The sequence below is a fragment of the Oncorhynchus nerka genome, linkage group LG17 (genome assembly GCF_034236695.1).
Source record: "Oncorhynchus nerka isolate Pitt River linkage group LG17, Oner_Uvic_2.0, whole genome shotgun sequence".
Taxonomy (NCBI): Eukaryota; Metazoa; Chordata; class Actinopteri; order Salmoniformes; family Salmonidae; genus Oncorhynchus; species Oncorhynchus nerka.
This window is the reverse complement of record NC_088412.1, coordinates 8,277,874-8,305,214: the sequence shown is the minus strand read 5'-3', so window position 1 is coordinate 8,305,214 and position 27,341 is coordinate 8,277,874. Positions and strand designations below refer to the sequence as shown.

Sequence of the window (27,341 nt, the reverse complement as noted above, 5' to 3'; positions counted from 1 at the left end):
ACAGCTGGTGTAGGGTGTAGGGGTTAAATACAGCTGATCTAGGGTGTAGGGGTTAAATACAGCTGCTCTAGGGTGTAGGGTGTAGTGTGTAGGGGTTAAATACAGCTGGTGTAGTGTGTAGGGGTTAAATACAGCTGCTCTAGGGTGTAGGGTGTAGTGTGTAGGGGTTAAATACAGCTGCTCTAGGGTGTAGGGGTTAAATACAGCTGGTGTAGGGTGTAGTGTGTAGGGGTTAAATACAGCTGCTCTAGGGTGTAGGGTGTAGTGTGTAGGGGTTAAATACAGCTGCTCTAGGGTGTAGTGTGTAGGGGTTAAATACAGCTGGTGTAGGGTGTAGGGGTTAAATACAGCTGCTCTAGGGTGTAGGGGTTAAATACAGCTGCTCTAGGGTGTAGTGTGTAGGGGTTAAATACAGCTGCTCTAGGGTGTAGGGGTTAAATACAGCTGTGTGGGGGTGTAGTGTGTAGGGGTTAAATACAGCTGGTGTAGGGTGTAGGGGTTAAATACAGCTGGTGTAGGGTGTAGGGGTTAAATACAGCTGCTCTAGGGGGTGTAGGGTGTAGGGGTTAAATACAGCTAGGGGTGTGTGTAGGGTTAAATACAGGGGTGTAGGGGTTAAATACAGCTGGTGTAGGGTGTAGGGGTTAAATACAGCTGCTCTAGGGTGTAGGGTGTAGGGTGCAGGGGTTAAATACAGCTGGTGTAGTAAATACAGCTAGGGTGTAGGGGTTAAATACAGCTGGTGTAGGGTGGTGTAGGTTAAATACAGCTGCTCTAGGGGGTGTAGGGTGTAGGGTGGGGTTAAATACAGCTGCTAGGGTGTAGGGGTGTAGGGGGTTAAATACAGCTGGTCTAGGGTGTAGGGTAGGGTGTAGGGGTTAAATACAGCTAGGGTGTAGTGTGTAGGGGTTAAATACAGCTGGTCTAGTGTGGGGTAGGGTGTAGGGGTTAAATACAGCTGCTCTAGGGGTGTTAAATACAGCTGCTCTAGGGTGTAGGGGGTTAAATACAGCTGCTCTAGGGTGTAGGGGTTAAATACAGCTGGTGTAGGGTGTGTGTGTAGGGGTTAAATACAGCTGCTCTAGGGTGTAGGTGTAGGGGTTAAATACAGCTGGTGTAGGGTGTAGGGGTTAAATACAGCTGCTCTAGGGTGTAGGGTAAATACAGCTGCTCTAGGGTGTAGTGTGTAGGGAGTTAAATACAGCTGGTCTAGGGTGTAGGGTGTAGGGGTTAAATACAGCTGGTCAGCTGCTCTAGGGTGTAGGGGTGTACAGCTGCTCTAGGGTGTAGGGGTTAAATACAGCTAATACAGGGTGTAGGGTGGGGTTAAATACAGCTGCTCTAGGGGTTAAATACAGCTGCTCTAGGGTGGTGTAGGGGTTAAATACAGCTGCTCTAGGGGTGTAGGTTGTAGGGTGTAGGGGTGGGGGTGTAGGGGTTAAATACAGCTGCTCTAAATACAGCTGGGTGTGGGGGTTAAATACAGCTGCTCTAGGTGTCAACCAGTGTAGGGGTTAAATACAGGTCTAGTGTGTAGGGGTTAAATACAGCTGCTCTAGGGTGTAGGGGTTAAATACAGCTGGTGTAGGGTGTAGGGGTTAAATACTGCTGCTCTAGGGTGTGTAGGGGGTGTAGGGGTTAAATACAGCTGGTGTAGGGTGTAGGGGTTAAATACAGCTGTAGGGTGTAGGGTGTAGGGGTTAAATACAGCTGCTCTAGGGTGTAGTGTAGGGTGGTTAAATACAGCCTGCTAGGGTGTAGGGTTAAATACAGCTGTCTAGGGTGTAGGGGTTAAATACAGCTGCTCTAGGGTGTAGTGTGTAGGGGTTAAATACAGCTGGTGTAGTGTGTAGGGTATAGGGTTAAACACAGCTGCCTAGGTGTAGGGTGTAGGGGTTAAATACAGCTGGTCTAGGGTGTAGGGGTTAAATACAGCTGCTCTAGGGTGTAGGGTGTTAAATACAGCTCTAGGGTGTAGGGTGTAGGGGTTAAATACAGCTGGTGTAGGTGTAGGGGTTAAATACAGCTGCTCTAGGGTGGGGTTAGGGGTTAAATACAGCTGCTCTAGGTTAAATACAGCTGCCTGGGGTGTAGGGCTGCTCTGTGTAGGGGTTAAATACAGCTGGTGTAGGGTGTAGGGGTTAAATACAGCTGCTCTAGGGTGTAGGGTGTAGCTGGTGGGGTTAAATACAGCTGCTCTAGGGGTGTAGGGGTTAAATACAGCTGGTCTAGGGTGTAGGGTGTAGGGGTTAAATACAGCTGGTGTAGGGGTGTAGGGGTTAAATACAGCTGCTCTAGGGTGTAGTGAGGGGTTAAATACAGCTGCTCTAGGGTGTAGGGGTTAAATACAGCTGGTGTAGGGTGTAGGGTTAAATACAGCTGCTCTAGGGTGTAGGGTTAAATACAGCTGTGTAGTGTGTAGGGTGTAGGGGGGTTAAATACAGCTAGGGTGTAGGGGTGTAGGGTGGGGTTAAATACAGCTGCTCTAGGGTGTAGGGGGTGTAGGGTGTAGGGGTACAGCTGGTGTAGGGGTTAAATACAGTTAGTAGGGGTTAAATACAGCTGCTCTAGGTTAAATACAGTGTGTAGTGTGGGGTTAAATACAGCTAGGGTGTAGTACAGTGTGTAGGGGTTAAATACAGCTGCTCTAGGGTGTACAGCTGCTGTAGGTGGTGTAGTGTGTAGGGGTTAAATACAGTTAAATACAGCTCAGGGTGTAGGGTGTAGTGTGGGGTTAAACACAGCTGCTCTAGTAGTGTGTAGGGTGTAGGGGTTAAATACAGCTGGTGTAGGGTGTAGGGTGTAGGGGTTAAATACAGCTGCTCTAGGGTGTAGGGTGTAGGGGTTAAATACAGCTGCTCTAGGGTGTAGGGGTGTAGGGTGTAGGGGTTAAATACAGCTGCTCTAGGGTGTAGGGGTTAAATACAGCTGCTCTAGGGTGTAGGGGTACAGCTGCTCTGTAGTGTAGGGTGTAGTGTAGGGAGGGGTTAAATACAGCTGGTGTAGGGTGTAGGGGTTAAATACAGCTGCTCTAGGGTGTAGGGGTTAAATACAGCTGCTCTAGGGTGTAGGGGTTAAATACAGCTGGTGTAGGGTGTAGTAGTGTGTAGGGGTTAAATACAGCTGTCTAGGGTAGGGTGTAGGGGTTAAATACAGCTGCTCTAGGGTGTAGGGGTTAAATACAGCTGCTCTAGGGTGTAGGTGTAGGGTTAAATACAGCTGCTCTAGGGTGTAGGTTGTGTAGGGGTTAAATACAGCTGGTGTAGGTGTGTAGGGGTTAAATACAGCTGCTCTAGGGTGTAGGGTACAGCTGGTGTAGTGTGTAGGGGTTAAATACAGCTGCTCTAGGGTGTAGGGTGTAGTGTGGGGTTAAATACAGCTGTCTAGGGTGTAGGGGTTAAATACAGCTGCTCTAGGGTGTAGGGTGTAGTGTGTAGGGGTTAACAGCTGCTCTACAGGGGTCTAGGGTGTAGGGTGTTAAGCTGCTCTAGGGTGTAGGGGTTAAATACAGCTACAGCTCTCTGGGGGTGCTCTAGGGTGTAGTGTGTAGGGGTTAAATACAGCTGCTCTCTAGGGTGTAGGGTTAAATACAGCTGCTCTAGGGTGGTGTAGGGGTTAAATACAGCTGCTCTAGGGTGTAGGGTGTAGTGTGTAGGGGTTAAATACAGCTGCTCTAGGGTGTAGGTTGTAGGGTGTATGGGTTAAATACAGCTGGTCTAGGGTGTAGGGGTTAAATACAGCTGATCTAGGGTGTAGGGGTTAAATACAGCTGCTCTAGGGTGTAGGGTGTAGTGTAGGGTGGGTTAAATACAGCTGGTGTAGTGTGTAGGGGTTAAATACAGCTGCTCTGGTGTAGGGGACAGCTGATCTAGGGTGTAGGGGTTAAATACAGCTGGTGTAGGGTGTAGTGTGTAGGGTTAAATACAGCTGGTGTAGGGTGTAGTGTGTAGGGGTTAAATACAGCTGCTCTAGGGTGTAGTGTGTAGGGGTTAAATACAGCTGCTGTAGGGTGTAGTGTGTAGGGTGTAGGGGTTAAATACAGCTGGTGTAGGGTGTAGGGTTAAATACAGCTGCTCTAGGGTGTAGGGGTTAAATACAGCTGTGTAGGGTGTAGTGTAGGGTGTAGGGTTAAATACAGCTGCTCTAGGGTGTGGGTGTAGGGGTTAAATACAGCTGCTCTAGGGGTAGGGGTTAAATACAGCTGCTCTAGAGTGTAGGGGTTAAATACAGCTGCTCTAGGGTGTAGTGTAGGGTGTAGGGGTTGAATACAGCTGCTCCTGGTGTAGGGGTTAAATACAGTGCAGGGTGTAGGGGTTAAATACAGCTGCTCTAGGGTGTAGGGTGTACGGGTTAAATACAGCTGCTCTAGGGTGGTGTAGGGGTTAAATACAGCTGCTCTATGGTGTAGGGTGTAGGGGTTAAACACAGCTGTAGTGTGTAGGGTTAAATACAGCTGCTCTAGGGGTGTAGGGTGTAGGGGTTAAATACAGCTGCTCTAGGGTGTAGGGTGTAGGGGTTAAATACAGCTCTGGTGTAGGGTGTAGGGTGTAGGGGTTAAATACAGCTGCTCTAGGGTGTAGGGAGGGTTAAATACAGCTGCTCTAGGGTGTAGGGTGTAGGGTAGGGGTTAAATACAGCTGCTCAGCTCTAGGGTGTAGGGTGTAGGGTGTAGTGTGTAGGGGGGGTTAAATACAGCTAGTGTCTAGGGTGTAGGGTGTAGGGGTTAAATACAGCTCTGTTAAATAGTGTAGCTCTGGGGGTGTAGGGTTAAATACAGCTGGTGTAGGGTGTAGTAGGGTGTAGGGGTTAAATACAGCTGTGTGTAGGGGTTAAATACAGCTGGTGTAGGGTGTAGGGTAGGGGTTAAATACAGCTGGTGTAGTGGTGTGTAGGGTTAAAACAGCTGGTGTGTGGTTAAATACAGCTGCTCTAGGGTGTAGGGGTTAAATACAGCTGCTCTAGGGTGTAGTGTGTAGGGGTTAAATACAGCTGGTGTAGTGTGTAGGGTGTAGGGGTTAAATACAGCTGGTGTAGGGTGTAGGGGTTAAATACAGCTGCTCTAGGGTGTAGGGTGTAGGGGTTAAATACAGCTGCTCTAGGGTGTAGGGTGTAGGGGTTAAATACAGCTGGTCTAGGGTGTAGGGGTTAAATACAGCTGCTCTAGGGTGTAGTGTGTAGGGGTTAAATACAGCTGGTAAAGTGTGTAGGGTGTAGGGGTTAAATACAGCTGGTGTAGGGTGTAGGGGTTAAATACAGCTGGTGTAGGGTGTAGGGTTTAAATACAGCTGCTCTAGGGTGTAGGGGTTAAATACAGCTGGTGTAGAGTGTAGGGTGTAGGGGTTAAATACAGCTGGTCTAGGGTGTGGTGTGTAGGGTGTAGGGGTTAAATACAGCTGCTCTAGGGTGTAGGGGTTAAATACAGCTGCTCTAGGGTGTAGGGGTTAAATACAGCTGCTCTAGGGTGTAGGGGTTAAATACAGCTGGTGTAGGGTGTAGGGTTAAATACAGCTGGTGTAGGGTGTAGGTTAAATACAGCTGGTGTAGGATGTAGGGGTTAAATACAGCTGGTAGGGGTTAGCTGCTCTAGGGTGTAGGGGTTAAATACAGCTGTAGGTGTAGGGTTAAATACAGCTGCTCTAGGGTGTAGTGTGTAGGGTTAAATACAGCTGCTCTAGGGTGTAGGGTGCAGGGGTTAAATACAGCTGCTCTAGGGTGTAGTGGTGTGTGGGTTAAATACAGCTAGGGGGTTAAATACAGCTGCTCTAGGGTGTAGGGGTTAAATACAGTGTCCAGGGTGTAGGGTTAAATACAGCTGGTGTAGGGTGTAGGGGTTAAATACAGCTGCTCTAGGGTGTAGGGGTTAAATACAGCTGCTCTAGGGTGTAGGGTTAAATACAAGGGGTTAAATACAGCTGCTCTAGGGGTAGGGGGTTAAATACAGCTGCTCTAGGGTGTAGTGTGTAGGGGTTAAATACAGCTGCTCTAGGGTGTAGGGGTTAAATACAGCTGCTCTAGGGTGGTGTAGGGTGTAGGGGTTAAATACAGCTGCTCTAGGGTGTAGGGTGTAGGGGTTAAATACAGCTGTGTAGTGTGTAGGGGTTAAATACAGCTGGTGTAGTGTGTAGGGTGTAGGGGTTAAATACAGCTGCTCTAGGGTGTAGGGTGTAGGGGTTAAATACAGCTGCTCTAGGGTGTAGTGTGTAGGGGTTAAATACAGCTGCTCTAGGGTGTAGGGGTTAAATACAGCTGCTCTAGGGTGTAGTGTGTAGGGGTTAAATACAGCTGCTCTAGGGGTTAAATACAGCTGGTGTAGGGTGGGGTTAAATACAGCTGCTCTAGGGTGTAGGGGTTAAATACAGCTGCTCTAGGGTGTGGGGGTTAAATACAGCTGCTCTAGGTGGGTGTAGGGTTAAATACAGCTGCTCTAGGGTGTAGGGGTTAAATACAGCTGCTCTAGGGTGTAGGGTGTAGGGGTTAAATACAGCTGCTCTAGGGTGTAGGGTGTAGTGTAGGGGTTAAATACAGCTGCTCTAGGGTGTAGGGTGTAGGGGTTAAATACAGCAATGTTGTAGGGTGTAGGGGTTAAATACAGCTGCTGGTAAAAATACAGCTGGTGTAGGGTGTAGGGGTTAAATACAGCTGCTCTAGGGTAGTGTGGGGAGTTAAATACAGCTGCTCTAGGGTGTAGTGTGTAGGGGTTAAATACAGCTGTCTAGGGTGTAGTGTGTAGGGGTTAAATACAGTTGGTGTAGTGTGTAGGGTGTAGGGGTTAAATACAGCTGGTGTAGGGTGTAGTGGTTAAATACAGCTGGTGTAGGGTTAAATACAGTTGTGCTGGGGTGTAGGGGTTAAATACAGCTGATCTAGGGGTGTAGGGGTTAAATACAGCTGCTCTAGGGTGTAGGTGTGTAGGGTTAAATACAGCTGGTGTAGTGTGTAGGGGTTAAATACAGCTGATCTAGGGTGTAGGGGTTAAATACAGCTGCTCTAGGGTGTGGTGTAGTGTGTAGGGGTTAAATACAGCTGTGTAGTGTGGGGTTAAATACAGCTGCTCTAGGGTGTAGGGTGTAGTGTGGGGTTAAATACAGCTGCTCTAGGGTGTAGGGTTAAATACAGCTGGTGTAGGGTGTAGTGTGGGTTAAATACAGCTGCTCTAGGGGTGGGTGTAGTGGGTTAAATACAGCTGGTGTTAAATACAGCTGGTGTAGGGTGTAGGGGTTAAATACAGCTGCTCTAGGGTGTAGGGGTTAAATACAGCTGTAGGGTGTAGTGTGTAGGGTTAAATACAGCTGCTCTAGGGTGTAGGGTGTAGGGTTAAATACAGCTGGTGTAGGGTGTAGGGTTAAATACAGCTGCTGTAGGGTGTAGGGGTTAAATACAGCTGCTCTAGGGTGTAGGGTGTAATACAGCTGGTGTAGGGTGTAGGGGTTAAATACAGCTGCTCTAGGGTGTAGGGGTTAAATACAGCTGGTGTAGTGGGGTTAAATACAGCTGTAGTCTAGGTGTAGGGGTTAAATACAGCTGGTGTAGGGTGTAGGGGTTAAATACAGCTGCTCTAGGGTGTAGGGTCAGGGGTTAAATACAGCTGCTCTAGGGTGTAGGGGTTAAATACAGCTGGTGTAGGGTGTAGTGTGTAGGGGTTAAATACAGCTGGTGTAGGGTAGGGTGTAGGGGTTAAATGCAGCTGCTCTAGGGTGTAGGGGTTAAATACAGCTGCTCTAGGGTGTAGGGGTTAAATACAGCTGCTCTAGGGTGTAGGGGTTAAATACAGCTGGTGTAGGGGTAGTGTAACTTAGGGGTTAAATACAGCTGCTCTAGGGGGTGTATAGGGGGAGGGGTTAAATACAGCTGCTCTAGGTGTAGGGTGTAGGGTAAATACAGCTAGGGGTTAAATACAGCTGCTCTAGGGGTTAAATACAGCTGGTGTAGGGTGTAGGGTGTAGGGGTTAAATACAGCTGGTCAGGGGTGTAGGGGTGTAACTGGGGGTTAAATACAGCTGGTCTAGGGTGTAGGGGTTAAATACAGCTGGTCTAGGGGTGTAGGGTGGGGTTAAATACAGCTGGTGTAGGGTGTAGGGTTAAATACAGCTGCTCTAGGTGTAGGGTTAAATACAGCTGGTGTAGGGGTTAAATACAGCTGCTCTAGGGTGTAGGGGTTAAATACACAGCTAGGGGCTGCTCTAGGGTGTAGCTGCTCTAGGGTGTAGGGGTTAAATACAGCTGCTCTGGGGTGTAGGGGTTAAATACAGCTGCTCTAGGGTGTAGGGTTAAATACAGCTGCTCTAGGGTTAGGGGTTAAATACAGCTGCTGAGGGGTTAAATACAGTGTAGGGTGTAGGGGTTAAATACAGCTGCTCTAGGGTGCAGGGTGTAGGGGGTTAAATACAGCAGGGTGTAGGGGGTTCAATACAGCTGGTCTAGGGTGTAGGGTGTAGTGTGTAGGGGGTTAAATACAGCTGCTCTAGGGTGTAGGGTGTAGTGTGTAGGGGTTAAATACAGCTGGTGTAGGGTGTAGGGGTTAAATACAGCTTGTGTAGGGTGTAGGGTGTAGGGGTTAAATACAGCTGCTCTAGGGTGTAGGGTGTAGGGGTTAAATACAGCTGCTCTAGGGTGTAGGGGTTAAATACAGCTGGTGTAGGGTGTAGTGTGTAGGGGTTAAATACAGCTGGTGTAGTGTGTAGGGTGTAGGGGTTAAATACAGCTGCTCTAGGGTGTAGGGTGTAGGGGTTAAATACAGCTGGTCTAGGGTGTAGGGGTTAAATACAGCTGGTCTAGGGTGTAGGGGTTAAATACAGCTGGTGTAGGGTGTATGGGTTAAATACAGCTGGTGTAGGGTGTAGTGTGTAGGGGGTTAAATACAGCTGCTCTAGGGTGTAGGGGTTAAATACAGCTGGTGTAGGGTGTAGTGTGTAGGGGTTAAATACAGCTGGTGTAGGGTGTAGGGGTTAAATACAGCTGCTCTAGGGTGTAGGGTGTAGGGGTTAAATACAGCTGGTCTAGGGTGTAGGGGTTAAATACAGCTGGTCTAGGGTGTAGGGGTTAAATACAGGGTGTATGGGTTAAATACAGCTGGTGTAGGGGTTAAATACAGCTGGTTAAATACAGCTGCTCTAGGGTCAGGGGTTAAATACAGCTGCTGTAGGGTGTGGGGTTAAATACAGCTGCTCTAGGGTGTAGGTTAAATACAGCTGTGTGTAGGGGTTAAATACAGCTGTAGGGGTTAAATACAGCTGGTGTAGGGTGTAGGGGTTAAATACAGCTGCTCTAGGGTGTAGCTCTAGGGTGTAGTGTGTAGGGGTTAAATACAGTGCATGTGTAGGGTGTAGGGTTAAATACAGCTACAGCTCTAGGGTGTAGGGGTTAAATACAGCTGTGTGTAGGGTGTAGGGTTAAATACAGCTGGTGTAGGGTGTAGGGTGTAGGGGTTAAATACAGCTGGCTGGTGTAGGGGTGTGTAGGTGTAGGGGTTAAATACAGCTGCTCTAGGGTGTAGGGTTAAATACAGCTAGGGTGTAGGGTGTGTAGGGGTTAAATACAGCTGCTCTGGTGTAGGTTGTAGGGTGTAGGGGTTAAATACAGCTGGTGTAGGGTGGGTGCCAGGGGTTAAATACAGCTGGTCTAGGGTGTAGTGTGTAGGGGTTAAATACAGCTGCTCTAGGGTGTGTGGGGTTAAAACAGCTGCTCTAGGGTGTAGTGTAGTGTGGGTTAAATACAGCTGGTGTCAGGGTGTAGGGGTTAAATACAGCTGGTGTAGGGTGTAGGGTTAAATACAGCTGGTGTAGGGTGTGTAGGGTGTAGGGGGTAAACACAGCTGGTGTAGGGTGTAGTGTTAAATACAGCTGTCTAGGGGTTAAATACAGCTGCTCTAGGGTGTAGTGTGTAGGGTAGGGTTAAATACAGCTGTGTAGGGTGTAGGGGTTAAATACAGCTGGTGTAGTAGGTGTGGGGTTAAATACAGCTGTCTAGGGTGTAGGGTGCTCTAGGGGGTTAAATACAGCTGGTGTAGGGTGTAGGGTTAAATACAGCTGGTCTAGTGTAGGGGTTAAATACAGCTGCTCTGGTGTAGTGTGTAGGGGTTAAATACAGCTGCTCTAGGGTGTAGTGGTGTAGTGTGTAGGGGTTAAATACAGCTGCTCTAGGGTGTAGGGTGTAGGGGTTAAATACAGCTGCTCTAGGGTGTAGGGGTTAAATACAGCTGGTGTAGGGTGTAGTGTGTAGGGGTTAAATACAGCTGCTCTGCAGGGTGTAGTGTGTAGGGTTAAATACAGCTGTCTAGGGTGTAGTGTGTAGGGGTTAAATACAGCTGCTGTAGGGTGTTAGGGTGTAGGGGTTAAATACAGCTGGTGTAGGGTGTAGGGGTTAAATACAGCTGGTGTAGGGTTAGGGTTAAATGCAGCTGCTGTAGGGTGTAGAGTGTAGGGTTAAATACAGCTAGTGTGTAGGGTGTACAGCTGCTCTAGGGTGTAGGGGTTAAATACAGCTGGTCTAGTGTGAGGGTGTAGGGGTTAAATACAGCTGCTCTAGGGTGTAGGGGTTAAATACAGCTGGTGTAGGGTGTAGGGTGTAGGGGTTAAATACAGCTGCTAGGGTGTAGGTTAGGGTCTAGGGTGTAGGGTGGGGTTAAATACAGCTGCTCTAGGGTGTAGGGGTTAAATACAGCTGGTGTAGGGTGTAGTGTGTAGGGTTAAATACAGCTGGTGTAGTGTGTAGGGTGTAGGGGTTAAATACAGCTGCTCTAGGGTGTAGGGGTTAAATACAGCTGCTCTAGGGTGTAGGGTGTAGGGGTTAAATACAGCTGCTCTAGGGTGTAGGGGTTAAATACAGCTGTTTAGGGTAGTGTGTAGGGGTTAAATACAGCTGCTCTAGGGTGTAGGGTTAAATACAGCTGCTCTAGGGTGTAGGGTGTAGGGGTTAAATACAGCTGCTCTAGGGTGTAGTAGTGTAGGGGTTAAATACAGCTGCTCTAGGGTGTAGGGTATAGGGGTTAAATACAGCTGCTCTAGGGTGTAGGGTGTAGGGGTTAAATACAGCTGGTCTAGGGTGTAGGGGTTAAATACAGCTGGTGTAGGGTGTAGGGGTTAAATACAGCTGCTCTAGGGTGTAGGGTGTAGGGGTTAAATACAGCTGGTCTAGGGTGTAGGGGTTCAATACAGCTGGTCTAGGGTGTAGGGGTTAAATACAGCTGGTGTAGGGTGTATGGGTTAAATACAGCTGGTGTAGGGTGTAGTGTGTAGGGGTTAAATACAGCTGCTCTAGGGTGTAGGGGTTAAATACAGCTGCTCTAGGGTGTAGGGTTAAATACAGCTGCTCTGGGGTGAGTGTAGGGTGTAGGGGTTAAATACAGCTGCTCTAGGGTGTAGGGGGTTAAATACAGCTGCTCTAGGCTCTAGGGGTACAGCTGGTGTAGGGTGTAGGGGTTAAATACAGCTGCTCTGGTGTAGGGTGTAGGGGTTAAATACAGCTGGTGTAGGGTGTAGGGGTTAAATAAAGGGTGTAGGGGTTAAATACAGCTGCTCTAGGGTGTTAAATACAGCTGCTCTAGGGTTAAATACAGCTAGGGTGTAGGGGTAAATACAGCTGCCTCCTAGGGTGTAGGGGTTAAATACAGCTGCAGGGTTAAATACAGCTGGTGTAGGGTGTAGGGGTTAAATACAGCTGCTCTAGGGTGTAGGGTAAAACAGCTACAGGGTTAAATACAGCTGGTCTAGGGTGTAGGGGTTCAATACAGCTGGTCTAGGGTGTAGGGGTTAAATACAGCTGGTGTAGGGTGTAGGTGTAGGGGTTAAATACAGCTGCTCTAGGGTGTAGGGTGTAGTAGGGGTTAAATACAGCTGCTCTAGGGTGGTGTAGGGGTTAAATACAGCTGGTGTAGGGTGTAGGGGTTAAATACAGCTGGTGTAGGGTGTAGGTGGGGTTAAATACAGCTGCTCTAGGGTGTAGGGTGTAGGGGTTAAATACAGCTGCTCTAGGGTGTAGGGGTTAAATACAGCTGGTGTAGGGTGTAGTGTGTAGGGGTTAAATACAGCTGGTGTAGTGTGTAGGGTGTAGGGGTTAAATACAGCTGGTCTAGGGTTAAGGTGGTAGGGGTTAAATACAGCTGGTCTAGGGTGTAGGGGTTAAATACAGCTGGTGTAGGGTGTATGGGTTAAATACAGCTGGTGTGAAAGTGTTAAATACAGCTGCTCCAGGGTGTAGGGTTAAATACAGCTGGTGTAGGGTGTAGTGTGTAGGGGTTAAATACAGCTGGTGTAGTGTGCAGGGTGTAGGGGTTAAATACAGCTGCTCTAGGGTGCTAGGGTGTAGGGGTTAAATACAGCAGTGCAGGGTGTAGGGTTAAATACAGCTGGTCTAGGGTGTAGGGGTTAAATACAGCTGGTGTAGGGTGTATGGGTTAAATACAGCTGGTGGTGTAGGTGTAGGGGTTAAATACAGCTGCTCTAGGGTGTAGGGGTTAAATACAGCTGTCTAGGGGTGTAGGGGTTAAATACAGCTGCTCTAGGGTGTAGGGTAAACACAGCTGCTCTAGGGGGTTAAATACAGCTGCTCTAGGGTGTAGGGGGTTAAATACAGCTGCTCTAGGGTGTAGGGGTTAAATACAGCTGCTCTAGGGTGTAGGGTGTTAGGGGTTAAATACAGCTGCTCTAGGGTGTAGTGTAGGGGTTAAATACAGCTGGTGTAGGGTGTCAAGTGTAGTGTGGGGTTAAATACAGCTGCTCTAGGGTGTAGGGTGTAGGGGTTAAATACAGCTGTAGGGTGTAGGGGTTAAATACAGCTGCTCTAGGGTGTAGGGTGTAGGGGTTAAATACAGCTGGTGTAGGGTGTAGTGTGTAGGGGTTAAATACAGCTGGTGTAGTGTGTAGTGTGTAGGGTTAAATACAGCTGCTCTAGGGTGTAGGGTTAAATACAGCTGCTCTAGGGTGTAGTGTGGGGTTAAATACAGCTGCTCTAGGGTGTAGGGGTTAAATACAGCTGCTCTAGGGTGTGGGTGTAGTGTGTATGGGTTAAATACAGCTGCTCTAGGTGTAGGTTGTAGGGTGTAGGGGTTAAATACAGCTGGTGTAGGGTGTAGTGTGTAGGGTTAAATACAGCTGCTCTAGGGTGTAGTGTGTAGGGTTAAATACAGCTGGTGTAGGGTGTAGTGTGTAGGGGTTAAATACAGCTGGTGTAGTGTGTAGGGGTTAAATACAGGGTGTAGTGTGTAGGGTGTAGGGGTTAAATACAGCTGGTGTAGGGTGTAGTGTGTAGGGTTTTACAGCTGGTGTAGGGTGTAGGGTTAAATACAGCTGCTCTAGGGTGTAGGGTGTAGGGGTAAATACAGCTGGTGTAGGGTGTAGGGGTTAAATACAGCTGCTCTAGGGTGTAGGGGTTAAATACAGCTGCTCTAGGGTGTAGTGTGTAGGGGTTAAATACAGCTGGTGTAGTGTGTAGGGTGTAGGGGTTAAATACAGCTGGTGTAGGGTGTAGGGGTTAAATACAGCTGGTGTAGGGTGTAGGGGTTAAATACAGCTGCTCTAGGGTGTAGGGTGTAGGGGTTAAATACAGCTGGTGTAGAGTGTAGGGTGTAGGGGTTAAATACAGCTGGTCTAGGGTGTAGGGGTTAAATACAGCTGCTCTAGGGTGTAGTGTGTAGGGGTTAAATACAGCTGCTCTAGGGTGTAGGGTGTAGTGTGTAGGGGTTAAATACAGCTGCTCTAGGGTGTAGGGGTTAAATACAGCTGATCTAGGGTGTAGGGGTTAAATACAGCTGGTGTAGGGTGTAGTGTGTAGGGGTTAAATACAGCTGCTCTAGGGTGTAGGGTGTAGTGTGTAGGGGTTAAATACAGCTGCTCTAGGGTGTAGTGTGTAGGGGTTAAATACAGCTGCTGTAGGGTGTAGTGTGTAGGGTGTAGGGGTTAAATACAGCTGGTGTAGGGTGTAGGGGTTAAATACAGCTGGTGTAGGGTGTAGGGGTTAAATGCAGCTGGTGTAGGGTGTAGAGTGTAGGGGTTAAATACAGCTGCTCTAGGGTGTAGTGTGTAGGGGTTAAATACAGCTGCTCTAGGGTGTAGGGGTTAAATACAGCTGCTCTAGAGTGTAGGGGTTAAATACAGCTGCTCTAGGGTGTAGGGTGTAGGGGTTAAATACAGCTGGTGTAGTGTGTAGGGTGTAGGGGTTAAATACAGCTGGTGTAGGGTGTAGGGGTTAAATACAGCTGCTCTAGGGTGTAGGGTGTAGGGGTTAAATACAGCTGCTCTAGGGTGTAGGGGTTAAATACAGCTGGTGTAGGGTGTAGTGTGTAGGGGTTAAATACAGCTGGTGTAGTGTAGGGTGTAGGGGTTAAATACAGCTGCTCTAGGGTGTAGGGGTTAAATACAGCTGCTCTAGGTGTAGGTGTAGGGTTAAATACAGCTGCTCTAGGTGTAGGGTTAAACACAGCTGTTGTAGGGTAGTGTGTAGGGGTTAAATACAGCTGCTCTAGGGTGTAGGGTGTAGGGGTTAAATACAGCTGCTCTAGGGTGTAGGGTGTAGGGGTTAAATACAGCTGCTCTAGGGTGTAGGGTGTAGTGTGTAGGGGTTAAATACAGCTGCTCTAGGGTGTAGGGTATAGGGGTTAAATACAGCTGCTCTAGGGTGTAGGGTGTAGGGGTTAAATACAGCTGGTCTAGGGTGTAGGGGTTAAATACAGCTGGTGTAGGGTGTAGGGGTTAAATACAGCTGCTCTAGGGTGTAGGGTGTAGGGGTTAAATACAGCTGGTCTAGGGTGTAGGGGTTCAATACAGCTGGTCTAGGGTGTAGGGGTTAAATACAGCTGGTGTAGGGTGTATGGGTTAAATACAGCTGGTGTAGGGTGTAGTGTGTAGGGGTTAAATACAGCTGCTCTAGGGTGTAGGGGTTAAATACAGCTGCTCTAGGGTGTAGGGGTTAAATACAGCTGCTCTGGGGTGTAGGGGTTAAATACAGCTGCTCTAGGGTGCAGGGGTTAAATACAGCTGCTCTAGGGTGTAGGGGTTAAATACAGCTGCTCTAGGGTGTAGGGGTTAAATACAGCTGGTGTAGGGTGTAGGGGTTAAATACAGCTGCTCTAGGGTGTAGGGTGTAGGGGTTAAATACAGCTGGTGTAGGGTGTAGGGGTTAAATACAGCTGCTCTAGGGTGTAGGGGTTAAATACAGCTGCTCTAGGGTGTAGTGTGTAGGGGTTAAATACAGCTGGTGTAGTGTGTAGGGTGTAGGGTGTAGGGGTTAAATACAGCTGGTGTAGGGTGTAGGGGTTAAATACAGCTGCTCTAGGGTGTAGGGTGTAGGGGTTAAATACAGCTGCTCTAGGGTGTAGGGGTTAAATACAGCTGGTGTAGGGTGTAGTGTGTAGGGGTTAAATACAGCTGCTGTAGGTGTAGGGTGTAGGGGTTAAATACAGCTGCTCTAGGTGTAAGGGGTTAAATACAGCTGCTAGGGTGTAGGGTGTGTAGGGTTAAATACAGCTGCTCTAGGGTGTAGGGTGTAGGTGTAGGGTTAAATACAGCTGGTGTAGTGTGTAGGGGTTAAATACAGCTGGTGTAGGGGTGATCTAGGGTGGGGTTAAATACAGCTGCTCTAGGGTGTAGGGTGGTGTGTAGGGTGTAGGGTTAAATACAGCTGGTGTAGTGTGTAGGGTGTAGTGTGTAGGGGTTAAATACAGCAGCTAGGGGTAGGGCCAATACAGCTGGTGCAGGGTGTAGTGTGTAGGGGTTAAATACAGCTGCTCTAGGGGTGTAGTGGTGTGTAGGGTTAAATACAGCTGGGTTAGGGGTTAAATACAGCTAAATCTAGGGTGTAGGGTGTAGGGGTTAAATACAGCTGCTCTAGGGTGTAGGGTGTAGGGGTTAAACAGCTGCTCTAGGGTGTAGCTGCTCTAGAGTGTAGGGTTAAATACAGCTGCTCTAGTAGTGTGTAGGGGTTAAATACAGCTGGTGTAGTGTGTAGGGTGGGGTTAAATACAGCTGGTGTAGGGTGTAGGGTTAAATACAGCTGCTCTAGGGTGTAGGGTGTAGGGGTTAAATACAGCTGCTCTAGGGTGTAGGGGTTAAATACAGCTGGTGTAGGGTGTAGTGTGTAGGGGTTAAATACAGCTGGTGTAGTGTGTAGGGTGTAGGGGTTAAATACAGCTGCTCTAGGGTGTAGGGGTTAAATACAGCTGCTCTAGGGTGTAGGGTGTAGGGGTTAAATACAGCTGCTCTAGGGTGTAGGGGTTAAATACAGCTGTTGTAGGGTGTAGTGTGTAGGGGTTAAATACAGCTGCTCTAGGGTGTAGGGTGTAGGGGTTAAATACAGCTGCTCTAGGGTGTAGGGTGTAGGGGTTAAATACAGCTGCTCTAGGGTGTAGGGTGTAGTGTGTAGGGGTTAAATACAGCTGCTCTAGGGTGTAGGGTATAGGGGTTAAATACAGCTGCTCTAGGGTGTAGGGTGTAGGGGTTAAATACAGCTGGTCTAGGGTGTAGGGGTTAAATACAGCTGGTGTAGGGTGTAGGGGTTAAATACAGCTGCTCTAGGGTGTAGGTGTAGGGGTTAAATACAGCTGGTCTAGGTGTAGGGTTCAATACAGCTGGTCTAGGGTGTAGGGGTTAAATACAGCTGGTGTAGGGTGTATGGGTTAAATACAGCTGGTGTAGGGTGTAGTGTGTAGGGGTTAAATACAGCTGCTCTAGGGTGTAGGGGTTAAATACAGCTGGTCTAGGGTGTAGGGTTAAATACAGCTGCTCTGGGGTGTAGGGGTTAAATACAGCTGCTCTAGGGTGTAGGGTTAAATACAGCTGCTCTAGGGTGTAGGGTTAAATACAGCTGCTCTAGGGTGTAGGGTTAAATACAGCTGATCTAGGGTGGGGTTAAGCATACAGCTGGTGTAGGGTGTAGGGGTTAAATACAGCTGATCTAGGGTGTAGGGGTTAAATACAGCTGGTGTAGGGTGTAGGGGTTAAATACAGCTGCTCTAGGGTGTAGGGTGTAGGGTGTAGGGTTAAATACAGCTGGTGTAGGGTGTAGGGGTTAAATACAGCTGCTCTAGGGGTGTAGGGTTAAATACAGCTGCTCTAGGGTGTAGGTGGGGTTAAATACAGCTGGTGTAGTGTAGGTGTAGGGTGTAGGGGTTAAATACAGCTGGTGTAGGGTGTAGGGGTTAAATACAGCTGCTCTAGGGTGTAGGGTGTAGGGGTTAAATACAGCTGCTCTAGGGTGTAGGGTTAAATACAGCTGGTGTAGGTGTAGTGTGTAGGGTTAAATACAGCTGCTCTAGGGTGTAGGGTATAGGGTTAAATACAGCTGCTCTAGGGTGTAGGGTGGGTGGTTAAATACAGCTGCTCTAGGGTGTAGGGTGTAGTGTGTAGGGGTTAAATACAGCTGCTCTAGGGTGTAGGGGGTGTAGGGTTAAATACAGCTGGTGTAGTGTGTAGGGTTAAATACAGCTGGTGTAGGGTGTAGGGGTTAAATACAGCTGATCTAGGGTGTAGGGGGTTAAATACAGCTGCTCTAGGGTGTAGGGTGTAGTGTAGGGTGTAGGGTTAAATACAGCTGGTGTAGTGTGTAGGGTGTAGTGTGTAGGGGTTAAATACAGCTGCTCTAGGGTGTAGGGTGTAGTGTGTAGGGGTTAAATACAGCTGCTCTAGGGTGTAGGGGTTAAATACAGCTGGTGTAGGGTGTAGTGTGTAGGGGTTAAATACAGCTGCTCTAGGGTGTAGGGGTTAAATACAGCTGCTCTAGGGTGTAGGGTGTAGGGTTAAATACAGCTGCTCTAGGGTGTAGGGTTAAATACAGCTGGTGTAGGGTGTAGTGTGGGGTTAAATACAGCTGCTCTAGGGTGTAGGGTGTAGGGTTAAATACAGCTGCTCTAGGGTGTAGGGTGTAGGGGTTAAATACAGCTGCTCTAGGGTGTAGGGTGTAGTGTGTAGGGGTTAAATACAGCTGCTCTAGGGTGTAGGTTGTAGGGTGTATGGGTTAAATACAGCTGGTGTAGGGTGTAGGGTGTAGGGGTTAAATACAGCTGATCTAGGGTGTAGGGGTTAAATACAGCTGCTCTAGGGTGTAGGGTGTAGTGTGTAGGGTGTAGGGGTTAAATACAGCTGGTGTAGTGTGTAGGGGTTAAATACAGCTGCTCTAGGGTGTAGGGTGTAGGGGTTAAATACAGCTGATCTAGGGTGTAGGGGTTAAATACAGCTGGTGTAGGGTGTAGTGTGTAGGGGTTAAATACAGCTGCTCTAGGGTGTAGGGTGTAGTGTGTAGGGGTTAAATACAGCTGCTCTAGGGTGTAGTGTGTAGGGGTTAAATACAGCTGCTGTAGGGTGTAGGGTGTAGGGGTTAAATACAGCTGGTGTAGGGTGTAGGGGTTAAATACAGCTGGTGTAGGGTGTAGGGGTTAAATACAGCTGGTGTAGGGTGTAGAGTGTAGGGTGTAAGGGTTAAATACAGCTGGTGTAGGGTGTAGGGTGTAGGGTGTATGGGTTAAATACAGCTGGTGTAGGGTGTAGGGGTTAAATACAGCTGCTCTAGGGTGTGGGTGTAGGGGTTAAATACAGCTGCTCTAGGGTGTAGGGGTTAAATACAGCTGCTCTAGAGTGTAGGGGTTAAATACAGCTGCTCTAGGGTGTATGGTGTAGGGGTTAAATACAGCTGCTCTAGGGTGTAGGGTGTAGGGGTTAAATACAGCTGCTCTAGGGTGTAGGGTGTACGGGTTAAATACAGCTGCTCTAGGGTGTAGTGTGTAGGGGTTAAATACAGCTGCTCTATGGTGTAGGGTGTAGGGGTTAAATACAGCTGGTGTAGTGTGTAGGGGTTAAATACAGCTGCTCTAGGGTGTAGGGTGTAGGGGTTAAATACAGCTGCTCTAGGGTGTAGGGTGTAGGGGTTAAATACAGCTGCTCTAGGGTGTAGGGGTTAAATACAGCTGCTCTAGGGTGTAGGGGTTAAATACAGCTGCTCTAGGGGTAGGGGTACAGCTGCTCTAGGGTGTAGGGGTTAAATACAGCTGCTCTAGGGTGTAGGGTTAAATACAGCTGCTCTAGGGTGTAGGGTTAAATACAGCTGCTCTAGGGTGTAGGGGTTAAATACAGCTGCTCTAGGGTGTAGGGGTTAAATACAGCTGCTCTAGGGTGTAGGGGTTAAATACAGCTGCTCTAGGGTGTAGGGGTTAAATACAGCTGCTCTAGGGTGTAGGGGTTAAATACAGCTGCTCTAGGGTGTAGGGGTTAAATACAGCTGCTCTAGGGTGTAGGGTGTAGGGGTTAAGTACAGCTGCTCTAGGGTGTAGGGTGTAGGGGTTAAATACAGCTGCTCTAGGGTGTAGGGTGTAGGGGTTAAATACAGCTGCTCTAGGGTGTAGGGTGTAGGGGTTAAATACAGCTGCTCTAGAGTGTAGTGTGTAGGGGTTAAATACAGCTGCTCTAGGGTGTAGTGTGTAGGGGTTAAATACAGTTGGTGTAGTGTGTAGGGTGTAGGGTGTAGGGGTTAAATACAGTTGGTGTAGGGTGTAGTGTGTAGGGGTTAAATACAGCTGGTGTAGGGTGTAGTGTGTAGGGGTTAAATACAGCTGGTGTAGGGTGTAGTGTGTAGGGGTTAAATACAGCTGGTGTAGTGTGTAGGGTGTAGGGGTTAAATACAGCTGGTGTAGGGTGTAGGGGTTAAATACAGCTGCTCTAGGGTGTAGGGGTTAAATACAGCTGCTCTAGGGTGTAGTGTGTAGGGGTTAAATACAGCTGGTGTAGTGTGTAGGGTGTAGGGGTTAAATACAGCTGGTGTAGGGTGTAGGGGTTAAATACAGCTGCTCTAGGGTGTAGGGTGTAGGGGTTAAATACAGCTGGTGTAGAGTGTAGGGTGTAGGGGTTAAATACAGCTGGTCTAGGGTGTAGGGGTTAAATACAGCTGCTCTAGGGTGTAGGGGTTAAATACAGCTGGTAAAGTGTGTAGGGTGTAGGGGTTAAATACAGCTGGTGTAGGGTGTAGGGGTTAAATACAGCTGGTGTAGGGTGTAGGGTTTAAATACAGCTGCTCTAGGGTGTAGGGGTTAAATACAGCTGGTGTAGAGTGTAGGGTGTAGGGGTTAAATACAGCTGGTGTAGGGTGTAGGGTTTAAATACAGCTGCTCTAGGGTGTAGGGGTTAAATACAGCTGGTGTGGTGTGTAGGGTGTAGGGGTTAAATACAGCTGCTCTAGGGTGTAGGGGTTAAATACAGCTGGTGTAGGGTGTAGGGGTTAAATACAGCTGCTCTAGGGTGTAGGGGTTAAATACAGCTGGTGTAGGGTGTAGGGGTTAAATACAGCTGGTGTAGGGTGTAGGGGTTAAATACAGCTGGTGTAGGGTGTAGGGGTTAAATACAGCTGCTCTAGGGTGTAGGGTGTAGGGGTTAAATACAGCTGCTCTAGGGTGTAGGGGTTAAATACAGCTGCTCTAGGGTGTAGGGGTTAAATACAGCTGCTCTAGGGTGTAGTGTGTAGGGTGTAGGGGTTAAATACAGCTGCTCTAGGGTGTAGGGTGTAGGGGTTAAATACAGCTGCTCTAGGGTGTAGGGTGTAGGGGTTAAATACAGCTGCTCTAGGGTGTAGTGTGTAGTGTGTAGGGGTTAAATACAGCTTGTGTAGGGGTTAAATACAGCTGCTCTAGGGTGTAGGGGTTAAATACAGCTGATCTAGGGTGTAGGGGTTAAATACAGCTGGTGTAGGGTGTAGGGGTTAAATACAGCTGCTCTAGGGTGTAGTGTGTAGGGTGTAAGGGTTAAATACAGCTGCTCTAGGGTGTAGGAGTTAAATACAGCTGGTGTAGGGGTTAAATACAGCTGCTCTAGGGTGTAGGGGTTAAATACAGCTGCTCTAGGGTGTAGTGTGTAGGGTGTAGGGGTTGAATACAGCTGCTCTAGGGTGTAGGGTGTAGGGGTTAAATACAGCTGGTGTAGTGTGTAGGGGATAAATACAGCTGGTGTAGTGTGTAGGGTGTAGGGGTTGAATACAGCTGCTCTAGGGTGTAGGGTGTAGGGGTTAAATACAGCTGCTCTAGGGTGTAGTGTGTAGGGGTTAAATACAGCTGCTCTAGGGTGTAGGGGTTAAATACAGCTGCTCTAGGGTGTAGTGTGTAGGGGTTAAATACAGCTGGTCTAGGTGGTGTAGGGGTTAAATACAGCTGCTCTAGGGTGTAGGGGTTAAATACAGCTGCTCTAGGGTGTAGTGTGTAGGGGTTAAATAAAGCTGCTCTAGGGTGTAGGGTGTAGGGGTTAAATACAGCTGGTGTAGTGTGTAGGGGATAAATACAGCTGGTGTAGGGTGTAGGGTGTAGGGGTTAAATACAGCTGGTGTAGGGTGTAGGGTGTAGGGGTTAAATACAGCTGGTGTAGGGTGTAGGGGTTAAATACAGCTGGTGTAGGGTGTAGGGGTTAAATACAGCTGCTCTAGGGTGTAGGGGTTAAATACAGCTGCTCTAGGGTGTAGGGGTTAAATACAGCTGCTCTAGGGTGTAGTGTGTAGGGGTTAAATACAGCTGGTCTAGGGTGTAGTGTGTAGGGGTTAAATACAGCTGCTCTAGGGTGTAGGGGTTAAATACAGCTGCTCTAGGGTGTAGGGGTTAAATACAGCTGCTCTAGGGTGTAGTGTGTAGGGGTTAAATAAAGCTGCTCTAGGGTGTAGGGTGTAGGGGTTAAATACAGCTGCTCTAGGGTGTAGGGGTTAAATACAGCTGCTCTAGGGTGTAGTGTGTAGGGGTTAAATAAAGCTGCTCTAGGGTGTAGGGTGTAGGGGTTAAATACAGCTGGTGTAGTGTGTAGGGGATAAATACAGCTGGTGTAGGGTGTAGGGTGTAGGGGTTAAATACAGCTGCTCTAGGGTGTAGGGGTTAAATACAGCTGCTCTAGGGTGTAGGGTGTAGGGGTTAAGTACAGCTGCTCTAGGGTGTAGGGGTTAAATACAGCTGCTCTAGGGTGTAGTGTGTAGGGGTTAAATACAGCTGCTCTAGGGTGTAGTGTGTAGGGGTTAAATACAGCTGCTCTAGGGTGTAGGGTGTAGGGGTTAAGTACAGCTGCTCTAGGGTGTAGGGGTTAAATACAGCTGCTCTAGGGTGTAGGGTGTAGGGGATAAATACAGCTGCTCTAGGGTGTAGGGTGTAGGGGTTAAATACAGCTGCTCTAGGGTGTAGGGGTTAAATACAGCTGCTCTAGGGTGTAGTGTGTAGGGGTTAAATACAGCTGCTCTAGGGTGTAGTGTGTAGGGGTTAAATACAGCTGCTCTAGGGTGTAGTGTGTAGGGGTTAAATACAGTTGGTGTAGTGTGTAGGGTGTAGGGGTTAAATACAGCTGATGTAGGGTGTAGTGTGTAGGGGTTAAATACAGCTGGTGTAGTGTGTAGGGTGTAGGGGTTAAATACAGTTGGTGTAGGGTGTAGTGTGTAGGGGTTAAATACAGCTGGTGTAGTGTGTAGGGGTTAAATACAGCTGGTGTAGGGTGTAGTGTGTAGGGGTTAAATACAGCTGGTGTAGTGTGTAGGGTGTAGGGGTTAAATACAGCTGGTGTAGGGTGTAGGGGTTAAATACAGCTGCTCTAGGGTGTAGGGGTTAAATACAGCTGCTCTAGGGTGTAGTGTGTAGGGGTTAAATACAGCTGGTGTAGGGTGTAGGGGTTAAATACAGCTGCTCTAGGGTGTAGGGGTTAAATACAGCTGATGTAGGGTGTAGTGTGTAGGGGTTAAATACAGCTGGTGTAGGGTGTAGGGGTTAAATACAGCTGCTCTATGGTGTAGGGTGTAGGGGTTAAATACAGCTGATGTAGGGTGTAGTGTGTAGGGGTTAAATACAGCTGGTGTAGGGGTTAAATACAGCTGCTCTAGTGTGTAGTGTGTAGGGGTTAAATACAGCTGGTGTAGTGTGTAGGGGTTAAATACAGCTGCTCTAGGGTGTAGGGTGTAGGGTTTAAATACAGCTGCTCTAGAGTGTAGTGTGTAGGGGTTAAATACAGCTGCTCTATGGTGTAGGGGTTAAATACAGCTGCTCTAGGGTGTAGGGGTTAAATACAGCTGCTCTAGGGTGTAGGGGTTAAATACAGCTGGTGTAGGGTGTAGGGGTTAAATACAGCTGCTCTAGGGTGTAGGGGTTAAATACAGCTGGTGTAGGGTGTAGGGGTTAAATACAGCTGCTCTAGGGTGTAGGGGTTAAATACAGCTGCTCTGGGGTGTAGGGGTTAAATACAGCTGCTCTAGGGTGTAGGGGTTAAATACAGCTGCTCTAGGGTGTAGGGGTTAAATACAGCTGCTCTGGGGTGTAGGGGTTAAATACAGCTGGTGTAGGGTGTAGTGTGTAGGGGTTAAATACAGCTGCTCTAGGGTGTAGGGGTTAAATACAGCTGCTCTAGGGTGTTTATTTTTATTTTTTTATTTTACCTTTATTTTACTAGGCAAGTCAGTTAAGAACACATTCTTATTTTCAATGACGGCCTAGGAACAGTGGGTTAACTGCCTGTTCAGGGGCAGAACGACAGATTTGTACCTTGTCAGCTCGGGGATTCGAACTTGCAACCTTTCGGTTACTAGTCCAACGCTCTAACCACTAGTCTACCCTGCGGGTGTAGGGGTTAAATACAGCTGCTCTAGGGTGTAGGGGTTAAATACAGCTGCTCTAGGGTGTAGTGTGTAGGGTGTAGGGGTTAAATACAGCTGGTGTAGTGTGTAGGGTGTAGGGGTTAAATACAGCTGCTCTAGGGTGTAGGGGTTAAATACAGCTGCTCTAGGGTGTAGGGGTTAAATACAGCTGCTCTAGGGTGTAGGGGTTAAATACAGCTGCTCTAGGGTGTAGGGGTTAAATACAGCTGCTGTAGGGTGTAGTGTGTAGGGGTTAAATACAGCTGCTCTAGGGTGTAGAGTGTAGGGTTTAAATACAGCTGCTCTAGGGTGTAGTGTGTAGGGGTTAAATACAGCTGCTCTAGGGTGTAGTGGTTAAATACTGCTGCTCTAGGGTGTAGGGTGTAGTGTGTAAGGTGTAGGGGTTAAATACTGCTCTCACCCCCTCTTCTGCTTTCTTCTTATTGGCCTCTTCCTTCTCCTCCTCCTCCTCTTTCCTTGTCTTGTCTCTCTCTTTGTCCGTCTGTGCGGTCTTCGTTGTCTTGTCTCTCCCTTCGTCCGTCTGTGCGGTCTTCATTGTCTTCTCAGCCTCCTTCAGGTCTGTGAGCGTCACCCCCTGATTGGACAACAGACCCGAGGTTATAGTCATGTCCTTGTCAGACAGACAAATCACAATGCCTGCCAATCTACTGGATCGTTCCCATCTCATTTGCTTTGAAATCTCTTCTCTCCTTCACTGATTGGAGAAGACTTATCAGGTGAAAACAATATGGTGAAAGGAAGCTCATTGGTTCCTCGGATCAGATGAAGGAGAGAAGGCGAAGAGGGGGGAAATGCTGTGCATCTCCTGTCTGGATTTATCTGACCTGAGTGGATCGCCGTGACTGTCTGGCGTGTCTGGAGCGAGCCTTCCTCTGAGCCTCAGCCTCCTCATCACGTACCGGGGTCAAGTAGGACCTGGATCAGGGAAACACAAAACATGATTTATTATCCATAACATTATCATAAAATGATTTAGACATCAGGCACCAGTTAGACATCAGGCACCAGTTAGACATCAGGCACCAGTTAGACATCAGGCACCAGTTAGACATCAGGCACCAGTTAGACATCAGGCACCATTTAGACATCAGGCACCATTTAGACATCAGGCACCAGTTAGACATCAGGCACCAGTTAGACATCAGGCACCATTTAGACATCAGGCACCATTTAGACATCAGGCACCATTTAGACATCAGGCACCGGGGTCAGGTAGGACTTGGACCAGGGAACACAAATGATATAACTACATGGAACTATATTTAACAACAGTTGCCTACATTTAACTAATATTTAGCTACATAGATAACATAGACATTAGGAACGAAAAGAAGGACAAAGATAAGGAGAAAGGTAAGAGGGGAGAAAGGTGAGAGGGGAGAAAGGTGAGAGGGGAGAAAGGTGAGAGGGGAGAAAGGGGAGAGGGGAGAAAGGTAAGAGGGGAGAGGGGGAAAGGTGAGAAAGGTAAGAGGGGAGAAAGGGGAGAGGGGAGAAAGGGGAGAGGGGAGAAAGGGAGAGGGGAGAAAGGTAAGAGGGGAGAAAGGTAAGAGGGGAGAAAGGGGAGAGGGGGAAAGGTAAGAGGGGAGAAAGGTAAGAGGGGAGAAAGGTAAGAGGGGAGAAAGGTAAGAGGGAAGAAAGGTAAGAGGGGAGAAAGGTAAGAGGGAGAAAGCTAAGAGGGAGAAAGGGGAGAGGGGAGAAAGGGGAGAGGGGAGAAAGGTAAGAGGGGAGAAAGGTAAGAGGGAAGAAAGGTAAGAGGGGAGAAAGGTGAGAGGGGAGAAAGGTGAGAGGGGAGAAAGGTAAGCGGGGAGAAAGGTAAGAGGGGAAAGGTGAGAGGGGGAAAGGTGAGAGGGGGAAAGGTGAGAGGGGGAAAGGTGAGAGGGGAGAAAGGTAAGAGGGGAGAAAGGTGAGAGGGGAGAAAGGTGAGAGGGGAGAAAGGTAAGAGGGGAGAAAGGTAAGAGGGGGAAAGGTGAGAGGGGGAAAGGTGAGAGGGGGAAAGGTGAGAGGGGAGAAAGGTGAGAGGAGAAAGGTAAGAGGGGAGAAAGGTAAGAGGGGAGAAAGGTAAGAGGGGAGAAAGGTAAGAGGGGAAAGGTAAGAGGGGAAAGGTGAGAGGGGAGAAAGGTAAGAGGGGGAAAGGTGAGAGGGAGAAAGGTGAGAGGGGAGAAAGGTGAGAGGGGAGAAAGGTAAGAGGGGAGAAAGGGAAGAGGGAAGAAAGGTAAGAGGGGAGAAAGGTGAGAGGAAGAAAGGTAAGAGGGGAGAATGGTAAGAGGGGAGAAACGTGAAAGGAGAGGGGAGAAAAAGGGAGAAGGGGAGAATGGTAAGAGGGAGAAAGGTGAGAGGGAAGAAAGGTAAGAGGGGAGAATGGTAAGAGGGGAGAAAGGTGAGAGTGAGAAAGGTAAGAGGGGAAAAAGGTAAGAGGGGAGAAAGGGGAGAAAGGTAAGAGGGGAGAAAGGGGAGAAAGGTAAGAGGGGAGAAAGGTAAGAGGGGAGAAAGGTGAGAAAGGTAAGAGGGGAGAAAGGTGAGAAAGGTAAGAGGGGAGAAAGGTAAGAGGGGAGAAAGGGGAGAAAGGTAAGAGGGGAGAAATGTGAGAAAGGTAAGAGGGGAGAAAGGTGAGAAAGGTAAGAGGGGAGAAAGGTGAGAAAGGTAAGAGGAGAGAAAGGTAAGAGGGGAGAAAGGTGAGAAAGGTAAGAGGGGAGAAAGGTAAGAGGGGAGAAAGGGGAGAAAGGGGAGAAAGGTAAGAGGGGAGAAAGGTGAGAAAGGTAAGAGGGGAGAAAGGTGAGAAAGGTAAGAGGGGAGAAAGGGGAGAAAGGTAAGAGGGGAGAAAGGTAAGAGGGGAGAAAGGGAGAAAGGTAAGAGGGGAGAAAGGGGAGAAAGGGGAGAAAGGTAAGAGGGGAGAAAGGTGAGAAAGGTAAGAGGGGAGAAAGGTGAGAAAGGTAAGAGGGGAGAAAGGTGAGAGGGGAGAAAGGTAAGAGGGGAGAAAGGTAAGAGGGGAGAAAGGAGAGGGGAGAAAGGGAGAGGGAGAAAGGTAAAGAGGGGAGAAAGGTAAGAGGGGAGAAAGGTAAGAGGGGAGAAAGGGAAGAGGGAAGAAAGCTAAGAGGGGAGAAAGGTAAGAGGGGAGAAAGCTAAGAGGGGAGAAAGGGGAGAGGGGAGAAAGGAGAGGGGAGAAAGGTAAGAGGGGAGAAAGGTAAGAGGGGAGAAAGGTGAGAGGGGAGAAAGGTGAGAGGGAGAAAGGTGAGGGAGAAAGGTAAGAGGGGGAAAGGTGAGAGGGGGAAAGGTGAGAGGGGAGAAAGGTGAGAGGGGAGAAAGGTAAGAGGGGAGAAAGGTGAGAGGGGAGAAAGGTGAGAGGGGAGAAAGGTAAGAGGGGAGAAAGGTAAAGAGGGGGAAAGGTGAGAGGGGGAAAGGTGAGAGGGGGAAAGGTGAGAGGGGAGAAAGGTGAGAGGGGAGAAAGGTAAGAGGGGAGAAAGGTAAGAGGGAGAAAGGTAAGAGGGGAAAGGTAAGAGGGGAGAAAGGTAAGAGGTGAGAAAGGTAAGAGGGAAGAAAGGTAAGAGGGGAGAAAGGTGAGAGGGAAGAAAGGTAAGAGGGGAGAATGGTAAGAGGGGAGAAACGTGAGAGGGGAGAAAGGGGAGAAGGGAGAATGGTAAGAGGGGAGAAAGGTAAGAGGGGAGAATGGTAAGAGGGGAGAAAGGTGAGAGTGAGAAAGGTAAGAGGGGAGAAAGGTAAGAGGGGAGAAAGGTAAGAGGGGAAAAAGGTAAGAGAGGGGAGAAAGGTAA

At 48.4% G+C, this 27,341-nt stretch overlaps 1 protein-coding gene across 9 annotated transcripts in view; it reads right to left on the bottom strand.

The window, feature by feature from the left end:
- Window positions 1-27,341, bottom strand: part of LOC115125795 (protein phosphatase 1 regulatory subunit 12A-like) — a 78,117-nt gene that overhangs the window by 14,588 nt on the left and 36,188 nt on the right. For all 9 annotated transcript variants that reach the window (XM_065002921.1, XM_065002914.1, XM_065002917.1 and 6 more), the window contains 2 exons: window positions 24,399-24,489; window positions 23,975-24,148 (listed from right to left, as the gene is read on the bottom strand). In XM_065002921.1, coding sequence (XP_064858993.1) covers window positions 23,975-24,148; window positions 24,399-24,489 — 265 coding nt within the window. The remainder of the gene's footprint in view (window positions 1-23,974; window positions 24,149-24,398; window positions 24,490-27,341) is intronic.